At 33.7% G+C, this 23,278-nt stretch overlaps 1 protein-coding gene across 1 annotated transcript in view; it reads left to right on the forward strand.

Moving 5' to 3' along the window:
• Window positions 1–932: 932 nt before the first annotated feature.
• The window catches only part of stx18 (syntaxin 18), a 47,561-nt gene continuing 25,215 nt past the window's right edge, over window positions 933–23,278 (forward strand). The window contains exons 1-2 of the mRNA XM_006629600.3: window positions 933–1,177; window positions 22,509–22,576. Of these exons, the coding sequence (XP_006629663.1) occupies window positions 1,025–1,177; window positions 22,509–22,576 (221 nt within the window). The 5' untranslated portion in view covers window positions 933–1,024. The remainder of the gene's footprint in view (window positions 1,178–22,508; window positions 22,577–23,278) is intronic.

Genomic DNA, 23,278 nt, shown 5'->3' on the forward strand with positions numbered 1-23,278 from the left:
AAAAGGTGTCATTTTTGTGTGTGGTTCACGCAGTTTACCATTACCTTTGTGATCCAAGCTAGCAAATATTTGAGTTCTGCTTCACAAGCCTTTGTGAATCATGCTATGGGCATTTCCTTTGTCAAGTAACATTTTATTGTAGTGCATAACTATGTGCAAGCAAACCTTACGACTATGTTTTCCCATGTAAAACCTAGTATTAGAATAGGCAGACTACCTATTTTCCAAAGTTATTTATGACACATAACCACTTCACATTGTAAATTAAGGAGGGCAAGCATTTCAAAGCAAACTGGACAATGAATCCCTCTCATAAAATCTAGAAGTCTGACTAATGCTGATATTCTTGGCCTTCCCTGTGGTGTGTCAATAGCAGATGCTGACAGCTTCAACATTCTCTGCTTTGCTTACCGATTGAAGTTGTGACACTCTTGTGACTGCAGTCAGTCGTTCTTATAAGGAAGCTACATTTCTATACATACATCAAAATCCAAAAATGTTTTTTTCTTGTATGAGCACTGCTCTTATTATATGATGTATGTAAAACATGTTGTGATTAAATTAAGTTCATCCAATACACAATACATTCTGCATATGTATAAAAATGTCTTCAAATATTTTCATTTCAGAGTAAACGTATATATTACAATCTTCTCATAATTTTATGAGACTTCACACTACATAATTGATTTAAAGAGTAAACTGTTAAACATTTATTTTGAATATGAACACTACGGACTGCATTACACACTCTTAAACCTCCTCAAGTGTGTTTTAATAAATAATTTTAAGTTAGTCTAAAATATGCTTAATGCTTTCAGACTCTATAATATCAAGAACAAAAAAAAAAGAATAATATGGACCAATCCTGCAATCGCCAAACGTTATGTGGAAGGGAGAAAGACCACGTGTATTGGTCTGTCGCAGAAATATGACGTTAAAGACGGTGACGTGTCTTTGTTGACAGCAGATACAGGGGGTTTGCTTTAATTTTCAACGTTTGTGAGAAAGGCATGGTTTAGAAATGGCTGTTGATATAACGTTATTGTTCAAAGCGAGCGTAAAGACTGTGAAAACCCGAAATAAAGCCATTGGGGTTGGATTCGACAGTACAAAAGATGACATCCTGAAGAAAACCAGACTTAAGAGTGACTTCTCCACAAAAGCTAAGGAAGTGGTGAGTGTAATTACAGTCCAGAAATAAGATTCTGGGAATACAAACATTTATAAACCGTCTGTTTTACAGAGAGTTTAGTTATGCAGATTACAGTTATTTTTTCATTGACCGAATATGTAAGGTGTTTTAAATCGGAATGTAGCACCTACACATTTTCTTCACAAAACTGTCGACTTTCTTAATAAATCTCAAATAAATACATTCTAAAAGTGCTATATCATAATGCAATAAGAAGTTACATAAATAAATTATCTCCATTTTCCATTAATTTTGGTGTCCAGAATTTCTACTCGCCTTAACTTCAGAAATGTATAAATGCAAAGTCTGTTTGTCATGTTGTCATCATATTGAGCCGACATGGCGTCAGTTTCAATAGCGATATGCTCAGGATGTTTTTTTTTAATGAAAGAAAGCGTGGGATTTTTATACTAGATGCACATGTCGAGGTTAAGATACACATCAAGGAAAATGTAACTATGAATATATAGTCTTTCTGAAACTGTTTCTTTACCTAATGTGAAACCGTCTGATGTATCATCAATCGTAACTGAAGTTGCTGGTACTTTACTCTGTGGTACTGCAGCAGTACTTACACATTGTAAACAGTGGAGGACTGCAAGTAGTGACGGACCCGGTAGATGGCATTCTTTGCTCTGGAACAGAAAAATACAGTGCAGTCTTAGTGTGGTGACAGAGGATGTGTAGTGTGAGGGTACACTTGAACTAAGGTACACTTTAAAATGGAGCCTGGCATGCAGATACCTATGGTCAAATACCAGTCATTTCTCAGAGGCTCAGGTGTTATTAAACCTTAATAATTACCTTCAGTATTTTATTCTATAAAAATTGAATTTTCATATTTGACTTGCTGATAGCATTCTACTGCATCCTTTGCTGGAATATGACCTTTTTCTGTTACAAAAGATTCCTGGTTCATAAAGACCTTCTCACCACACTACATTTACCCGAAATGTATCTGAACATCTAATGTCACAAAAGCAGAAAAGAAATAATTTGACTGTGCAGACTCTTATTTAGCATTATGAAGATTTAGCCAACAACTTAATTTGATTGTTTTTTTTTAATAATACAAATATGACGTAAACCTTAAAGTGGTGGTAAATTATAAATGAGCAGTGTTACTGATCAGAGGCCCAGGTAGTTTCTGTCATGATGCATGAGGCATAATATGAGTCGAATCATGTTAAGAATCTGTCCTTTTATTCCAGAATCATGTTTAATAGGATTAGGTTATTTTTTTTCTCTCATTTGAGAATTTACCATTCACTTATTCTGCGTTACTCTTTTCCCCATAGACATTTACTGAAGGGCATTTAACATGTTTATTTTATCCTATTTGGTTCGTTTAAAAGTTAAGTAAATGCTTTTACTTTTTTTTTTTTACAATTCTGGATGTAGTCCTTGTTAATTTTAAAAGATACTATTTGAACTATGAAATAACCAAATATCCTTATCAAAGCTTTATTCGTTCAGTCCTTGTTTGTCAAAAAGAGGAAATTGTAAATTCTTCTGTTCTTCACCATTGCATACCACCCAAGTGAAATTTCATTTAGAGTAAAGTTAAAGACAAGTGGGGTTCTTTTGTTGTGTGAAGTCGTATTTCCCCAAGAGAAAAAAAAAACCTTTTTCTTTTCCTTTTAGTGCCATATTCCTGCACTGTCAAGTTATAGTGACTTCACCTTGATGCAACATCTGAGTGTAATTTATTTTTTTATTGGAACCGTATTTTCTGTGCCTAAAACCTTTGACAGAAAGAGCCTCTTGAGCTCTCTAACTGTTCAATGGGACAATTGTACAAGGAGTATTCAATTGTTGTATAGTTGCACTGTTAAAACATCAGCTTTAGCAGATACGACCAGTTAGAGAATGCCTAAGACATTGGAATTGTGAAGAGCCAAAATCTAAAGAGATCTTTAACGGAAGAGAAATGGAAAATTGCAGGAAGATCCAACATCAATAAACTACACAATAGAAAGCCACTGGTAACATAGAATTCATGATTTAACATTCAATCAATGAATAAAAGAGATGAAAACACATTAATTAAATGCCATCAAGAGCAGGGCATTGCCGTGTTGCATTCTGAATGTGAAATGCCTAGAAATCCTATGCAAGGAGGTTGATTCAGCTGCTGGTATCTGTCTCCCTTGTAAAATTGAAATTGTTTAATCGTCAGTTCTTAGTGTTTTGCCCATGTAGCATATCAATCAATGTTTATTCTAGCAATTTCTAGACGTCAGCTGACATTCTGTACGGTAAATTTGGCCTTATTCATTAAGTGCTTCTTTCTTCCATCTGTGTTCTGTTGAAGCATTTCAGTCTTCAAAACAGCTGAACCGGTGGCACCAATGTTTTTAGAATAGTGGAAATCTACATAAAGTTTATGAAACCTTGTATGCATTTCAGTATGAACATTAGGTTATAGGCAAAGTTTAAAAATAAATATTTAAGAAAATAATTGTAATGTAAACCAAAGATTTTATTGCCGTGAATCACAATTTCTCCCTTCTCTTTAACAGTTAAAAAGTTCTTAGATTTTTTTATTTTGCCTCTCTAAATATTTCAAAATGTATAGTTATGAAAACAAAGGACATTAATGTGTTTTTATCTTCATCTTGAATAATACAAAACATGAGGTACTGAATAAATATTTTCATACCTGTTTCTTAAAGAATGCAGACTGTTTGAAATCGGCTGTAAAATACTATATATAGTGGTTTCAATATAGTATTAAAAAATCATATTTTATGAAATACCATTTCAGCAGATTGGTGAGGGGCTGTTTGTATTACATTATACCTATTACAGCATATAAAAGAAAAATGCATTTCTCTTTTTTCCAGCATGTGTGCAGCTGGAGGGAATTTTGTTATGAACTGTGGTTTTTCCTAAATGTTTTGATGGAACAAGTTTGAGGGATGCCATTTCCAGCAAAATTACAGGAAGCCATGGGGGGTATACTATTAAGGGCTATAAACTCACAGTGATGTGGTGAAAAGTAATACAAAGAGTGGATTTTGTAGCTTAAGTCATATTTTGTTACATGCTCAAAGGTTTACTTGACTATTGTCTGTGTGTTATTCTCAAATTATAATTCTCAAAGGGAAGATGCACTTAAAACAAACCGTTTGCTTTTAGAAGTGAATAAAAAAAGAGCAGCTAAAGTATGCAGAAATTTTGGAGGTAGTGAGTTTTTAATTTATTAACTGAAAATGGATACTTAGAGAAATGTTTAAAAAAAAGGTTCTGAAACACTATATTGGCCGACTGTGTCATTCACAGAATTCCCTTTTTTTGACTTGGGTTTTCTGGTCCAAAACTTTAATACATTTTCCCCTTCATGCATTACTGTTGGACAGGGAGCAAGAAACAGTACTAGTTTTGCATTGACAATTGTAGCCACGTAGTATATTAAATTGCAGGTCAAACGTTCTGACCTCTTATTGTTTCTGTCCTATAGGATGCTCTCATTATAGTTGTCAAATTGTAGAAGAAAATACAGTCATGGTTGTGAACAGTAATGCTGCTTTCTTTGGTTATTATCAAGTAGTTTTCTGCACCTGATTAGTCTGATGAGTGGCTCTCTGCCCGGGAGACCCTGGCCATTCTGAAGAGACGCTTGTGAGTTAAAGCCCTTAGAGCATAGTGGTTTTTAACTTCTTTATTTCAATCTGCAAATTTAATATAACAACTCTTGGCAATTATGTTTCTAAAGAGTTTAAGTAATTATAGAATTGTTCATTCATCTAGTGTTGGTTAATGCATTTTCACAGTCTTAATTGCTAATTTCATTGATTATAAACTAAAGGTTTAAGGTCTTTACAGTTTTCAGGGTCTTCTAAAATAATACTGTAGTAATTATTATGTCAGGATGCTCTCAATTGAAGTTGAAATATTGTTTTAAATTAGGAAATGTGAAGAGCTTGAGTAATTCTGTGTGACTGTAAGATGATGACTATTTCATAAGAGATAATATTATCCCGGGGAAGTAGCAAAGACAAAGAACTATCAAACCACATTTGCTCTTAAAATGTACCGTTTTCCTGCCATTTTGGTAAAACACTGTATTTAATTTCATAATTAAGGCTTGTTTATTCTTCTTTAAAATCCATATAAGTATACTGTTATCTCAAAAGAGGAGTATTTCAAAGCTCTTTAAAGTTTCTAGATCATTTGGCTAATATGCTGCTTTTTTATTAAAGAATGCATCAATCTACATAAATCTGTACAATACTGAGAAGGAAACATGTTCCTTTTTTTTAATCTGGAGGTTTTGAATCACTGAAGTCAGAATCACCAACTAAATTATTTCACGCATGGAAATATCAACTTGTTTATTTCTCTTAAGACATGTTTCATTCATGCCAAATTATCAAGCATTTTATCCTTTCCACAACATATTAAATTTGGAAATCAATATGTGATTTAGTGTTTCCATAAACATTAAGTTCTATAACATTTTGTTATTTAGTTCAAACAACAATAAACATTTTTCATACATAAAAGTACATAGCATTAACTATTTTACACTCTCTGTTCTTATCACAAGAAAGTATTCTCACAATTCACAATGTAATTGTTAAATGATACTTCTTGTATAATATCTAAAAGCAGTATTTACCTGTTGAATTGTTTGAAGACAGTTTCTAATTCTTTGAGGCATCTTTCAAAGATAAAACAAAATTCAGTGATTAGCCTAAACCCTTTTTCTTCTTTCTGCATTCCACCAAATTGGCTATACAATTGTGTTGTGTTGTGATGAAAATTGTCAGAGGTCTTTCAGATCTGTTTTAGAATTACACTTTTTTTTCCATTTTAAATCAGATTTTCATAGTACTGGAGAAAATAGTTAGCTATTTGTTGTTACACATTTGTAATATTACTGTAAAGGCATTGCTTTTTTTAAATAGATTTTAAAAAGAGTACAAGTTTGTAGTTGCATATGGATCAGTGAAGCTCAGCTCTTGGGATGAGGAGTTAAGAAAATAATCACACTGCAACAGTAGGTATGAATTTCATAAAAGTGACCACAGGGCCTGTTCCTCTACACTGTGATTATTTTAGGTAAATCGAAATTGAACTGGCTCAGATCCGAGAACTCATGCCACTCAAAATTGCCTGTGGTTTTTCAATGTATTCGATTCACACTGTTCTCATCAAACTCTAAATAATAAAACTCTAAAATTGTAAATTTTGTGTTACAGGAAAATAGAGATGAAATCCTTTTAACCATTAGTGGGGAAACAAATATTGTTCGATGAAAATAAAAACCATGCCTAACTACCTTGATGCTGACGACTGGAAATATAACCAGCTTATGGTATCCCTTGTTCCCAGTGTCCTATACAGTAGATACTGTCTGAAATTGCCTGAGAACTGGAAACTGAAATTGCGAGTTTGGAATGTCCCGTACACAATTATATTGCGGTAAGGTTTTGGAAAAATAAAATTAAATTGAAAAAAAACTCTGGAAGCATGATTTTCTAAACATACTGCAATAACATTTTCTTTCTACTTAACAGTTTCTTTAAGAAAGTTGATATTCTCGTGAGGCAGTGATTAAAGGTGAAACATCAAAAAAGAGAAAATATTAAATTAAGCCTTCAGTAACAATGTTGACGGTTTGCTTGTAATGCTGAACAGATGTGCTCTTTTAAAGACTTGTATTTCTTTCTTCATTCCCAGTGACAGTCAAATATCTGGATTAAACGAAAAAGATCTTCATAATAAGTTGACTCTTCCAAAAAGAACGGGAAAATAAATTTTAAGGTGCTGACCTGAACGTTTTGATTTACTGATAACATCGATACGCAGAGTGGTAGGGTTTGGAATGTACTGCATGTTGAGATTTAACTCAATCAGCTATGACTGCAGTTCTAAAACACCGTTGATCTCTTGTATTGTATTAGGCATATACTGTATGAGTTAATAAAAGAAGCACACTTTTGGATTTTAATAAAATTGTCTATTCAGCATTTTTACAGAGTTCAAAAATCACATTAATGATAGTGCAATTAGATTATTCCATTTAACAGTGTAGAAGGTATAGTGATGCAGTCTCTTATCTCACACAAAAAACTCTAATTTACTAAAAAACTTTATTGTTCTTATATTCTTATTAGGGAATGCCCATGCATTTAACTGATTTTCAACTAGTGTGCCTACATCTTTCTCCATTTTGAACAACCACTGAAACAGTATCAAACATCTGTTAACGTAGTTCTTTGCATAATCATGTCAGGAATGTCTTGTAAAGATACATTTTGCATATGCATTAACAGTCTGTTGTTTTTTTAATATATCCTATCCTTTGTTTCAAAGCACTCTGCAGAAGTACAGCAAAATGAGTACAATCTGTATACAATTTAGAATTACAGAAATAGAAGAAATCCATGAAGCTAACTTGCATTTGCTAAAGTGTTCAGTGCAAAATATGAAGGATGTCAGGTTAATATAAACCAGAATTACATGCTTAGACCAATGACTTAAGAAGGATTTCGCTCCATGAAAATAATTTAATTTACCAAGATAACAAAACAAACTCATAAAATGAAAATAATCTTAGGTTCACTGTTATTAAAATATTATGCATGTTGGTAGAATGAAAGGTCAGTGCTTTTCAGTTACTGTACCATCATAACAAATCTGAACTTGTAAAACAGGAAATATATTTCAGCATGAAAACCTTTGATTAGGTTTCTGTTTATGTTCAGACAAGCAGACAGTACAGTGAAGAAACATGGCTCCCAAGTAGCTCTTGATAATGGGGAAATATGAACAGCCAAGAACCAGAGGATCAAGATGAGAGAAACAGAATTGGGACATCAGTGGGAGCAGTATTGTGAGGAGACTGATCTAGAAGTGGAGTTGAAACTCATAGGATAACCAATGTAGATGTGTTACAGTAGATGTGACATCCTGTTTTCATATGAATTATAGTTCCGGCTGCTTTATTTTATGGAACTTGATGTTTCCTAGTGGAATAAGACGGGAACTTGCAATGCAGTTGGCTGAATCATTCCAAGCAAAAAGAGATGTCTTCCAGTGAACACTGGGCTGCGATGCAGTGTTTTGAAGGGGGTAGAAATAACAATTCACAGATGATAAATGCATGTTGATTTTAAGATCTTTGGTCTCAACAGTCTCAACGGAAATCCTAGTTTTCCTAATGTAGTGGTGTGTCTTTGTGGCTGTTGATTTACAAAAGTCACTTGAAGCTGATGGAAAAACACTATCCTGTCTTGAAAACCCCTTTTTGACCCACTCAGAATGTTACCAATAAAAAGAACAAAATACTGGTATAGTTTTTAGTAGATTAAGCAATGCATGAACATCAATAGCAGGTTTTTGAAGCCTGTGTACGTCCTGTGTAAGATTATAGAGGTAGGTGTAGTTCACTGACTCTGCAATGCAAAACAAAAATCAGAAATTAAAATATTGTATGTTTTCTTGTGGACAAATTAATAATAATAATAATAATAATAATAATTGCTTACACTTATATAGCGCTTTTCTGGACACTCCACTCAAAGCACTTTACAGGTAATGGGGACTCCCTTCCACCACCACCAATGTGCAGCCCCACCTGGATGATGTGACGGCAGCCATAGTGTGCCAGAACGCTCACCACACATCAGCTATCAGTGGGGAGGAGAGCAGAGTAATGTAGCCAATTCAATGAGGAGGATTATTAGGAGGCCATGATTGGTAAGGACCAATGGGAAATTTGGCCAGGACTCCGGGGTTACACCCCTACTCTTTTCGAGAAACGCCCTGGGATTTTTAATGACCACAGAGAGTCAGAACCTCGGTTTTACGTCTCATCCGAAGGACGGCGCCTGTTTACAGTATAGTGTCCCCATCACTATACTGGGGCATTAGGACCCACATGGACCGCAGGGTAAGCGCCCCCTGCGGGCCCCACTAACACCTCTTCCAGCAGCAACCTTAGTTTTTCCCAGGAGGTCTCCCATCCAGGTACTGACCAGGCTCATACCTGCTTAGCTTCAGTGGGTTGCCAGTTGTGAGTTGCAGGGTGATATGGCTGCTGGCCATAATCATCTGGTTACCTGGTAAAGGGGTAAATATATTACTGACCAGACTTTGTAGCCAAAACAAAACGTTTCCCAGCAAGAGAGATACTAATAGACCTCTTTCTTTATAGTGTTCAACAAGTGCATTATTACTCTATAGGACTAGTAGCTAGGGTTAAGTGAATTACTAGCCCTAATAACATCCACAGAGTACACATGGTCCATATCAAGGTTTGACCACACAGATTGACGGTTAGTTAAGTACATAAGGATCTCCTTAGTCATAGTTTCTTTACAAAAATGACTGAAACTAGTCAGAAAACATTGTGATTTAAATCCCTAGAATTTGGGGATTTTCTTTACAGTTGAGTGACGAGATGAATAATTAATTCTGAGAGAGAGAAAAACTCTGCCATCTTAAAAGATCATTTTAGAAAACCCATCAAAGAAAACAGTTACTAAAAAAATCTTTGGGGTTAAATAAAAACTTTGACCCTCCAAGTGCAAAATAATTAAAATGTGATTAATATGAACAAAACAAAAACTATTTAGCGATTCATTCATTTATCCATTAGAAGTTGTTTTAACAGAGGCTTCTGATTAAAAACAACCCGTAATTTAATGGCATATTATTTAATTTACCTCTGGTGGAAGAGATAGAGACTTGATTTACAGTAAGTTATGGTAACCACTGATAATTGTATGTATTTTGAATTTGCTTAACATCTGTGGTAGAACCCAAACAGAAGTGCCCAAATTGGTTAAAGAACATTGATGTTGTATTCCACATTTTTCCAGTGGAAAAGATAATTATTTGCATAACTCCAAATTTCAAATACTTTATTGTAATACTTTAAGGGTATACTGTATATGCTTCAAACAGTTTTTCTAAAGTCTTTGTATAGATGTTTTTGAAAGAGATTGATATAGCTATATCTAGCATCACTTCTTAGAAACTTTGTGTTTCCTTTCTTCTCTTTTCAGCATGAAATAAACCTATTACTTGTTCCTTTGCAGCTTACGCATGCTGATGCAGCAAACCACCGAAACTAAAATCTTGTTACATGACACCTGCATTCAACAACCATCTTCAAAATATAAATATAGAAATACTGTTATGTAGGGTAGCTGCTGTAATTAAAACATCTTAGTAATAGAATCTGTCATAATCATGTATATGGAAAGTTTTTGATCAGTTACTGTTAATTATTTAGAAATCCTTCTAAATCTAAAATTAGGTATTTTATGTGGTCCATATATAAGAAAAGTTGGGGTTCTGGCATTTAAAATATAATATATATATATAGCTACCAATCTAGACTTCCAGCATCATAAGAAAATGCTTTAATGGTTCTGCCAGTTGAATGCTGAAGGTAAAGGTTGGTAGAATATAGCCGTGCATACTTTACTTTTACAAGTTAAAATTAAACATAAAGAGAGAAAAATGTTTTGCAGGGCAAGTCATGCTTCCCCGAGGAGGACTCCCTGTCCACGCTGAAGGATTTGACATCACAATTTAAAACCATTTGGAGCTAAGGGTAGAATTCAGTCCAAAGCACTTCATACTTAAACTCTCAGTCTTGATTGAGGTCTATGTTTTTTGAGTTCTATAAAAGTTCATACTTAAATAATTCAAATGTATTAATTCCCACAGCATTGCCGTTGTCACAGTTTCCTCCCAGCTTTTGAATCTCAGTGACTTGAAACTTCATACGTCACTGAAGTAATGTTAGTAAAGTTTCTGAATATGCTTAGTTTTAAATAGATGGTACTTTATTTTTGTCTTACACTTTCAACCATTTTTATACTTAAAGGTAAAGCACAATTGTTCCAAATTGCTTAAAACATCACAATTACTGAAGACATTCCCTTGGGAATCAAGAAACCATTAAACAGATGAAAGAACATTTGGAAAAGTCTGACCTTACAGGCAATCATAAAAATGAATCAAAACAGCCCTTTTTCCCCCTGAAGTGCACATAGTCCATCTGTGTCTAATCCAGTAATTATAGACAGAGTTCAATTACCTTTTCAAACTTGGAGCAGACTGGAGACTGGGCAGTGCACAAATTTAGGGTTTTTGTCTAGACCGCAAATTGACCACAGTCTAAAGCTAAAATTTATTTCTAATTTTGTTATTTTTTCTCCTCTGTCTGATAGGTTTGATCGTTTTAAAAGCATGCATTTTGTGCTGTGTTTGACAAGTTGTGGTGTCGCAACCAGCTTTATCATCACGGTTTCGGTTTTCACCCACAATTTTATGTATGTAAATTTGCTTCTGAGAGTATAACCGCTTATAATTTTTTTATTATGGCTGCCTTAAAACCACCTTAACATTAAATGTTAAGTTGTGAACCTGATATCCATGGAACACCATGCCCAGAAACTTAAACATATCGGTCAGACGCCATCAGATTTCAACTACTCGTGTAAAATCATCCTGGGAAATGTAATTGGAGTGTTTTTCTTCATGCTCTATAGACATTAATAAATTGGCAACCTTCAATCTCCTTTTGATGTGTAGTCTCCAATTTGATACCTCAGTGTTTAATTTTTCCAAAGTCTTGTTTAAACAGAGTTTTATAATGGCCGCTATGTTGTGAAAGGTTTATGGAGATAGATAGGAGTGTTCTCTCTGAGGAGACCAGACCTGCTACTGTGCCTGAGTCCCTAATTTGTTATATATTGCACTATTCTTTTAGGCAAGTAAGTTCAAATAAAGATTAAAGATTAATTTGTATATTTGGTACAGGCTTTTAGGTAAGCCATTATTGAGTGTTGTTACCTCTGGCTGATGTGATTTAATTTTGGGTTGCAGTTATGTGGTTTTGATCAAAATGTGAATTCACTCTTTATAATGTATTCAAGCAGGAAGGGGAGGTTTTTTTAATACAAATTAAATTGCTATGTCTGCTAAATCTGAAAATTATCCACTAGCAAAAGAGCCAGTACGTAGATTTTTTTTAATTTTGTTGTTTGAGAATGTGTGTGGAGCTTACAGCTAAAAAACCTAAAAGGGATTATTTTTGTTTTTCTGGGTGCTGAACCTCCAGCAGCACACATTGCTTAAAACAGCCATCGGTGTACAAAATAAGTAATAGGTTTATTCCGTGCTGAAAAGAGAAGAAAGAAAATGCAATGTTTCGCCCGTGAAGGCTCCACGGCTGAAATGTTGTGTTTTCTTTCTTCTCTTTTCAGCATGGAATAAACCTATTATTGTTCCTTTGCAGCCTACACATGCTGACGCAGCTACCCACCTGATATACAGTACTGAGTATACACAGAGAACAGAGCACAAATGATCTTTTTCTCTCATTCCAAAAAAACCCCAAACAAAACAAGAATCATTTAAAAATCAAAAGTGGAATGCATACTTAAAAGTTTAGTATATGGGTCCTGTTCTCATATGTCAATGTTTAAAATGAATGAACTTTCAGAAAACTCGCAACTTCTACACTGAACTATACCAGCTAAATATATGTAGAACTGAAGTCTTTCATAGTCATAACCACACATAGCATCAATCATGAATTCAGTAAGAACAGTTTGGGTTTCAAAGTTACTTTTATATGTGCCAGTTCCATAATGTTTTCTGAGTGTTTTTCTGATATACAGTATTTGTACTGAAATTGGATGGTGATTTTAAATGCAAACTATCCTGAGATGATATTGCATTAGTCCTACATTACTATGTATGCCACATTACTATAAATATAAAGTTCATTCTATATTACATTAAAATATTCTCTTAGAATAATATTAGAGATGGGAATTTCAGTCAATCATGAAATTGGTATTGTATTACATTTAAAATACATTTTGCTCATGTGACAATTTTGTTTTCAAGATTTTTTGTAAAGGTTTTCATTCAGAAATGTTAAGGATTCATCTGAATGATAACCACAAACCCATTTCTTCTGTTCTTCTGTTCTGGCAAAGAGGCCTGTTTTTGAACTTTGCTCTTAAATTTTTAATTTAAGCAGAAATCAAAGTATGTGATAAGAGTGATCAGTGATGATATGGCGAGCCCTCGTTTTTAAGGTTCGGGTGTAGCTAATAATAATAATGTGTGGTTAGTCGGAGGATACAGCTTGTGTATAGTTTGAAAGTTTGGTAAATATAATACATTGTCACTTTAAAGCTGTCCTTTAAAAAACTATTGACTGCTATAAATCCCAGTAGGCCAACAATGCCCTCTAATCTGTGTTTACTAAATATTTTAGTAATATGTTAAAGTTGCTTACTTTGATTTTTTAAAGTAGTAAAAATGCCTATAAATGTTTATAGTGCTTTTCAACATTTAGCAGTTATTTTTGGATATAAGACTAAAAATGTGCGGGTAGGTGCATATATTTAGATGGTAAAATCCATAGTTTTAGTTTACTGGACTCTGTAGTAAGGAGCAGTATTGTCTGTTATAGATAAGTGAAAGTCATTTCTTTTTTTTAAAACTAGAACATGTTTATGTGTGTTTTATACAGAAAATACAATTATACAACAAGTTTAATAGTGTTTCATTTAACACAGTGTACAACATAGTATGAAATGATATTTTCAATTTTGTGTTGTACTGTATACAGACTTCATAAGTCTCTTAAGAAGACCTACTGTATACAACATATATTTTCAGTGATCCCATTATTCCTTTGTTTACCAAGTTGTTATCCAGTTGCTACAATGTAATCAAGGTGTTTAACGAGTTTTTAATGCAATAAACAATATCAACAATTAAATGTAATTTGAAAACATCTAATGTGGTAATAACTAGAGAATCAATTTTTCAGTGTGTGCAGTATATCTGTATTTAGGGTTATAAGTAAAGGAAGAGATCTATTGCAAATGAGTGTCTTGAGTTTTGTAGTGAGAAAAATTAGACACGCAAGACATGAGAACTTTTGAAGTCTAAGGTAAGCATGTGATTATAGCTCGTGTTGAATTATCTTTTCTTTATTTAAAGTTTTGCAAAGCTTTTTTCTTCTCTAACTTTGGTAAAGGTGCTTTGTATTATAAGTGTTTTAAAACAAATTTGTAGTGTTTTATGCACATCTTTTACACTTATGTGTCCTTACAAAGCCCATATGTGAACTAATGTGTACAGCATACTGTATACTATACGTTTTGAGAGATTTTTACTTTCTATAAAACAGCATAAACTGTTGATTAAGTGAAGCTTTTATTGTACTCTCTGTGCACCAAGATGTTAGTTCTACTCATCCTGGAAGTCTTACTGATTTTAGATTATTTCACAGTTATCTAATTTCTGTTTCCATGATTTCTACTGTTGTAAAAAGCTAAATAATTTACCTAAACAGTTCCTCTCAAATGATTGGACAGAAAAAAAGAGAAATAACATTCACTGTACATTTATTAAATTATTTTAATGGAATCACGTTAGAGGAATAATAGGTGCTTTTCAATTTAGAGATACTTTTAAGTGTGTACGACTGAGGTTTTTCTAAAATCATACACACATGCTTACATGAATCAAATGTGCTGAAAGCCACATGCAAAATTTCTCAACGTTAATGCTAGTAAATGGTGTATACCTCCCTTTTCTACTTCTGGTGTGACCCAAAATAAAAGTTTATCTGTAATGAAGATCTTTATATGTGAATATACTGCTTGAATCAAAAATGTTTCTGTTTTATTGTTTATTGAAATACAGCACAATGCAAAATACATTTTTTGTATGTGGCATTGTTTTCCATAATTTACAGTGCAGTAAGGTATACGGTATGTTTTTAGTATAAGAAGAAAATAAGACTTTCTATGTTCATGTTTGCGATAAAGGTAAAAATAAAGTACAAATTGTTTTATTTTGTAATTGTCATGTTATTCTTTATTATGTTTTCCAAACTTGGGAATTCCAGTTAGTTTGAAGTCCTTTTTTACTTGGGACAAGGAAGAGCACTCTCACTTCACTCAGAGCACTGTCGTCTTTTGCTGCTGTTTCAAACTGCACCCCACAGTGGGAAACACAGAGAATCCCTGCCTAATAGCAAAGCCTAAAATTGAATACTGATCTGGGGGCTCTAAGAGATGGAGTTCCTTACCAGCTAAGCCACTCTAGAGCGACAGAACAAGACTGGCAATGGTGCAAAATCCCTTGTAAATATTCTTCTCCGTAAGGCAGGCCCTTCTGCATATATTGTGGAATGGCTGTACTGCACAAGTTGGTAAAGTTTATTTTTAGTTGAGTAGTTTCTGATCTATTTCACTTCATCGTGTTTTGCCACATCTTAGTTTATTTCATCTACTACTCTGTGATTGCGTACCTCTTTGTGCCAGTCTAAAACTGGTTTAGGTTTCAGACTTTTTTTTGCTTTAATTGTTTGATTAATTGCATTTGGCAATGTTGGGACATTCTTTTTTTTCCCCCAGCATTCTAAAACATGGTGACGTATAGGTTTCAAATTGGTTGATATATGGATCTTAAAATGTCAACCAGTAATCATACCGTGACGCATTTCTCATTCAAGAACCAACCTGAAATGAACCTTGTTTGTTTAATTAAATCCTCCTTAGGATGGCTCCAGAAATAACTTGCTTTAGGCGGTTGTGGGTACCCATAGCTGCGGAGCCATAATTATGACAAGACGTGATGAATCCAGTTGACATGTGGATAGTATTCCTAATACATATTACATCAAGTGACTGTCACTCACAGTGCAATTATTTCTATTTTAAGGCGATTATCAGTATATATGATTTTCTTTAATAACCTATATCTGTCAAATTACAAAAGGTGATAAAGATTTTTAGTAGTTTTGCAGAATGCAGGATCTATAGTATGCCCTTCTACTACTTTGTGTTACAAAATAAATTTAATATGTATATGGAGTTCCTCACAAGGAACTTGCATTTTTCACCCCCCGCCTACAACTTTTAAGATGGTTATAGTATTACTGTCTGCCCTATGTTCTTCACGGCAACACACTGCCTGACATATATTGGAGTTTTTAGTTTGAATTTTATTGAAATCTCAGTGGATAATGATAACTTAACCTTTCATTGGCTGCTTGTCAGTATCTTTTATCATAAGAAGTATGTTTTTCATAACTACTAAATTCACCTTCTGTTTACGGAAAACATGCACCCTTTTAAAAAGTGATGAAGTCATTTCACATCTGAGTATACTTTAATCAGTGGATTTCCTGCTGGTTTAAGAAGGACTTTCATGACTTCTCAGACTTGGAATTAAGGTATCGTGAGTGTTTCATATAAAACAATCAAGTTAAACAGCAAAGAATGCCTACTGGAGACTGAGCAATGGATGAAATATCGTTGATGTGATATGTAAACTTACTAATAAAATGTTGGTTTTGAATGCATACTGTTCTGCACCTACTATTTGGTATAATTGCAGTAATTGTATCTGGACTGTATCTACAGCTGTCTGTCAAAACAGTCAAAGATCTACACTATTTTTTAAAGTGTCCTAAAATGTACTTTATATATAACAAATAGTTCACGCATTCAGGTTGTTTTATTCCTCTTTTATTTACTATTAAATATTATATAATATTAGTTTCCAGTTCAGTGATTAAGAACTGAAACAAACTTTCAAAGCCCAGTGCTTTCATAATTGAAATATGAGCTTTCAAAACTTATTACAGTAAATCAGTAAATGAGTTATGGCCTTAAAATGTTGAGGCCTGTGCCACAGAAAATATTTTGTGACACCTTAAATGTCTTATTGAAACCTTAAATTTGAATGTCCAATGTAGTTAGCAAGGCTCAAATCTTTAATTTAATGTAGAGATTCTTTTTGTTGATTTTCATTTTATGCTTATACATTTTCAACACAACTCTGTATTATTATTGTAATTAAAGTGTTTATGTCTGCAGTGAATCTGGTTTTTGTCAGAGTACCATAATTCTGACTGGCAGTCTCTATATGTGCTTTTTTTATTAAATAGAACATTTCTTTCTTTGACTTTTCATCTTTTTGGGAAACAAAAAGAGAGAAACATTTTCTGTGGCCTTTTCTTAAATAGGTTCAGGGTTAGAAAAATAATAATTGATTTGACTCTCATGGTACAATGTCTATAAATGTAATTTGCCATGGCCTACACAAACAAACACAGAAAAGATTAGGCAGTATTGTAAAGAGACCGTTTAGCAGTAAATTCAAAAAAGTTAAATCCTGTAAAATCACAACCTGATGTTTATAGTATAGTTGGGAGTTAAATATTGTGTTTGTAATGTACTCAACTTTAAGCAGAATTTTGCCTTCAGCAAGATTCAATGTGGAGGTCAACAAGTTACAGGTCATGTGGTAATGACTGTATCAGACTACTGTGTTATGATCATCTCCATATGCTTTACCTTAGTACGATAGCAGCCATGTACATTTTCCTTGACTTTTAGTTAATCCAAGAACCAAGCACTAATTTCTTTTAATATTTTGAGCCACATGCTTGGATAAATCCATGTACAATGAGAAAAACAATAGTCTTATTTTGGAAACCATTTGTAGGGTCATTTTATTTACACATGATCTCTAGTTGCAGGATTCTGGTAGCTTCATTTTTTTCTTTTTTTAATTGAGTATACTATTTCAATATGTTTTCTTCCACTCTGTAAGATTCCAGAGACACAGCATGCTTGTTTTTTACTTGGAAAAAGAAAAGCCTTTATAGACTATTTACTGTTGATAAAAGCTTATCCACTGTAATAACTGACAGACCTTTATAATTTCAGTTCTTACAGTTGCTTTAGGTACAGTATATATATAAGAAGAATTTTAGACATCTGTTTCCTACATGTCTTTAAAATATGGCATGTGCATAATCTTTCTGCTCTTAATTACTGATTGTTTAAAGGGCCTGAAGTGTTTTTGTCTTTGCATTAGAGCTCAGTTTGATGAATTGTATGAATTTGAAATGTATTATTCAGAACATAAAGCACAGCAGGCAAAATATTAAATTGTTTTGAAAACAAAAGAATTGGAACCTGTTTCAACTTGCATACACTGATATGCCTGATATCACCTGCAGCATTTTAATGGTTTGGTTTTAATTTTAACTTCTAAAAGTCTAAGTTACTAGGAACTTACTCTTTGTAAACGATAGAAGACCAAAACCATTTAGTTGGCAACTATAATATGTTAGCTGCAGTATAAGTCCTGGTTTAATATATTTTCTTTTTTGCATTATGAATTTATAGCAGTCTCTTATTATGAATAAGATCGTATCACATATGTATACATTTGCATTATAGAAGCAAAGAGAGTGCACTAACTGACATTTTTTGATTAATTACATCAGTTAAAAAGTGTGGCAGATATTACTGGAACAATGTGCAGACAAAAATATAACTAATTTATTGAAATCAGTAACAACCAAAGCACATTCATTATTAATAAATAGAAGTGACAACTGCATTACTCAGTAATGTGTTAATGACAAAGTTTCAAATACTTCTGATTTCATTATTTTTTAGAACGGTTGTTCTCAGTCTTGGATTCAGGGACCCCTAAGACACTGTCTTGGTGTCCCCAGAGACAAAGGGAAATGTTTTGCCCCCCCCGTACGAACAATATGTACAATCAACACTCACACATATTCTCCTCTGACATTACAGAGAGAATCTGTTGACCAGTTATGTTTTTAATGCTATATGCTGTGTTGTATTGTTGAATATAATTATTCTGTTTCAGGGAGAATTTATGTGTTACAGGGATATACCTATTTGGAGGTTTCCTGCAAAGTGGGCTACCCAGCCAGAAATGAGGGGGAACACCTGTGGATTTTAAGAGTCATTAAAGCCTATTCGTGCTTCTTGAAAAGTAATTTAAGTGTAACAAAAAACACAAATGACATTCAATGACTTTCAATTTAAAATTCATTAAAAATAATTAAAATTCACTTTATAATTCAGCATTGGAATATAGTACTTTATGGCTCTGCTTCCAATGTGCTATTTTTAAATTAAATTAGTATCACTTTTTTCAGAAGTATGTTCAGAAAAAATATTTTCCAGGAATATGTGAATGCATCTACATAGATAAAATAGACAAAACATGCCATCAAGAGAACTGATGAAGCCTTAAAACAATCAGTTGTACAGTACAATTTAACATTTAAGAATAGAACCCCCCTATGTTTTGACTGTTTTTGCTGAGAAGTAAACTAACACAGTCTCTTTGTTATGTTCACAAGGAACACTTTGAAACAGCTAAGATGGCTCAGTAAGTGATAGTCACTGAGTAACCTAATTACTAACAGTTACAGTGATCTTAATCAGGGTGTTTAAACTAGCTTTTAAAATGCCAAAGTGCAGCCACCTACTGTTCAAGCCTGCAGCTAAACCCAACTTTTAATTTTCATAATAAGTTAACATGTTTTTTTTCTTTTGTTTTTGTAGTATTTGCTGATGTAAAACAGAAAGTGAAAAGGTAAGAGTTCTGATGATGAGATTAGATGTAGCCAGGCTGACTGTCTCCTTGGTCTCAGCTACCCTTTAAGTACAAGGCCACCCCTACCTCATTGTTTAAGTATTACTTGCTCTTTAGGGTCTTAAATTACAAGAGCAATTGATCCCTGTGACCTTTTGTAAAGCCTTCATAGCTGCAATGGGAATCTAAGCCGAAACGTATACACATGAGAGACAAATCAACAGAGCACCAGGCACTTGACATTTTGGAAAGTCTGCATTTGAACACATAGCGCCATCTGCTGCTGTCAAGGAGCTTTGCATGCAGGGAGATTTATGTCTTTATAAACAAGGCAAGCTTGATAAAAATTACTCTTTGTGATTGTTTAGACCTTTTTTAATCCTAAGGTGCTTTATATATAGGAGAAAACCCCATAGCCGCAGTCACATGGGCGATATGTGGCAGCACTTATGCGTCAGCAGTCACACTACATTATGAATCCTTCTGCATAAAGGAAATAAAATTTAACTACATAATTATGTTTGGCAACGACGTGTCCTTGTGAAATGAGGAACAGAAGTAGAAAATGCCAAAAAGGGACATAAATCATAATTTCTCTTTTCTGTTGAAATCTGCTGTGAATGTTTTCTGTGCTCGTTCAAGAATCGATGGAGTGAAATGAGTATTCCTCAGTCTCGCAGACCAGACAGATTCACTTCAATCACTGCAGTCAGCATATGTTGCTGAGCTGCTCAACTGTAGATAAGCTAGGCTTTATCTTGTGGGGTGCTTGTTTTAGAGAATTCACATGGGCACCTCTTATATTCCCTCTGCCAACACAGGAAGGTGAGCTCCCACAGGAGTTGACCCAACATTTTTACTACATGCTAACTCTCACCTTACAACAGTCAAGCAGCTGGCAGAAGCTTCTTTGAGCAAGTATTCTAAAGGCTTTGATTCCTCAAACTGTAGGCCCTTGTGTCTTTATTTGATACTTCAGAGTGTTACAGTGCTTTTGAGGTTGTGCACAGGAGGTTATGCTGTGTTTGTACTGCTGTATTGTGAATCATAACTTGGAGTACATTTACTTTGACTTTCATACATTGATGGATTTAGTAGTGCATATGTTTATTAGCTTAAGACAAGAGTGGTGAGATTGCAAATGTCACCACCACTTGTATTTATTGTTATTATACATAATGTGATATATTATTATTCCATATTTATGTATATACCTTTGTATTATGTGTAGGTACAAAGGATCCCTTTTACGGTGATCAGTGATCCTCCCTTATGTGGTACTGTAGTATAGGGTTAGATCACAAGAATCATCAGCTTTTTACTGCTGTTCTATGTTGATTATATAGAAGTTTGATGCAATAAGGGTGATAGATGACTTTAATTTTTTCATAGTCATCCGAAAAGAAAACAGGCATCTTACCTGCACTGAATTGCAATACATAAGAAAAAAAAGAAGAAACATACCTATAGCTGAACATAACAGAGTATATATCAATGACCTTGTAGGAAGTCCAAAGAAAGCTGAATCATTTATCAGTTTTGTTTATGGTGTTTTGCTGTCAAACCCACAGCTCTGCGATCTCAAAGTAAGATATATTTTAATTACTACTGTACAAGGTTTGTAAAGACAAGGAAAACCCACCATAGAGGGGGCTGCATTTGTTGTGAAAGTAGCTCAAGCACAATTAACTTTTATCCAGATGCAACTGCTTTTATTCTTTAGAGGTTCCAGTTTCCAATTTTCAGTACACACTGCCTGAAAGGTTAAACACGATATAATCTCTCCTTGAATTCTGTAGTTTTTTTTCTTAAGCATTTTGAGGATCAGATTTTCCTTAATTCCTCAACATAAACTTAGTTTCAGTATTTAAAAAAAATGGATTTTAAAAAGTTCATATTTAATTTCTTAAAATAGCACCGTAACCGTTAAGAATTCTCCGTCTTTTTTGCAGTCCATATATAGAATGCATTGTTATAGGGAAGCATTCTTTAATCTAGAGATTGTTTCAGGATTGTGAGTCTGCATACGAGCTGTTTTTAAGTCTTCCAATATCAGTTCCAGAAACATGATTTAGAAGTACTGCTGGTTTTATTTGTGAGGGATAAGAGAGAGGGTTATTGTATAGTGGCAGCAATGTTATAATTACATTGATCAGAGAGTTTCATGTTTAATCTTTTTATTATTTATTTCAGATCTTTTTTCATATTCATTGTCACATTTTATTTCCAATAATGCAGCATTGTTATTTTTTTGTTTTAATAGGAAACATGCACCACTTTAGAATGGTGCTTCGATTTAAAATGTTTCTAATTTGTACTTCAATTTAAAATGTTTTTAATTTTTAGAGGAGTGTATTTTGTCTTTGTCTTCTGTATGGCTGATTAATCAGCTGCATTGAAGGCAAAGCGTTACTTTATCTGCATATCTAGAAGAAGTTATTCCTGTACATCTGTAATTATTATAGAGTATTAAAAACCTGCAAGATATAATATCCAGGTGTTACAGGTATACATAATTAATTCAATGTGAGTTTGTTTAACAGTACAAGGTTTCTTCCTGCTCGTTAAAATCTTTGGAATTACTTTGTAGCATGTGAATGTTTTAATGAGTTTAATGTTCATATTCAGTACATAAAGTAATTTATTGTCATCTGTGATTTATCTAATTGAGAGAATCCTACTTTATTTTTTTTATAAAATGGCAAAGCTGAGGATTCAGAGCTTTGGAAAAGGTTTTAAGAACAGAGCTGTTTTAACTAGCAAGTTTTGTTCCTACCTTCCTCTTTTTAAAAATCATTCCATTAGTGTCTTCTCAGTCATGAGAAAAAAATATTTGAATGTTGGTTAATGTTGGTCTTTTTTTTTGTCTCTTTTTCAGATTTCCAACATCACCAAGCTGAAAGATTTCCTCTTGCAGCACAGAAAAGATTATGTTAATGCTGGCAGGTAATATATTTTCCCACTTATGGTGATTATGTAGTGAAAGTGTATTTGTACTCTGCACATTTAAATGGAAAACTGAGGAAAATCTTGCTTTAGGTATTGTTTCTGATAAGTTGGTAATTTTTAAATTTGCTTTTTTAAAGGACAAGATACCAAATAATTAAGGGAAAGCTGCCTGAAAATTTAGGTACAGTGGAAATCAATGTGCAAGCTTTCTGCTACCCAGTTGCCAAGGCTATTTTGTCAAAAACAGCTACGTTTTTTAGTAGTGACACTTTTAGTGGATACTTAGATGTGTATTTTGGCTTGTGTCTTTTTTTTACAGGGGCAAATTGGACAGAACTGATGTAGAATGCAGGTTATCTTAGTTCTTTTACTTAGTTGTAATAACATCTACGCCTCAAATGGGAACCAATTCTGACAGATTTGAGATTACAGGAAAATTACAGGTGCATTTGAAAAGAGAACTGGATAAAGCAGCCAAGTTTACTTTGGTGGAAAAGTGCAGTTAAGCCACAAAGATTTAGGATACCTTAAAGAGCTTTGTCTGATTGTTTGCAGTAATTGACTAGAAAACCGCAAAAGAAGTAACCCCTTAGGTCTAATCAAATTTTCTCTCTAATCCAAATGCTGAAAGGCAGGTAAGAGAAAAGTAAGGAATAAATCTGTGAGCAGTCTGGAAAAAGGGGTTTTTGGCTTCCAAAA

The sequence above is a fragment of the Lepisosteus oculatus genome, chromosome 1 (assembly GCF_040954835.1).
Source record: "Lepisosteus oculatus isolate fLepOcu1 chromosome 1, fLepOcu1.hap2, whole genome shotgun sequence".
In the NCBI taxonomy this organism is placed as follows: Eukaryota; Metazoa; Chordata; class Actinopteri; order Semionotiformes; family Lepisosteidae; genus Lepisosteus; species Lepisosteus oculatus.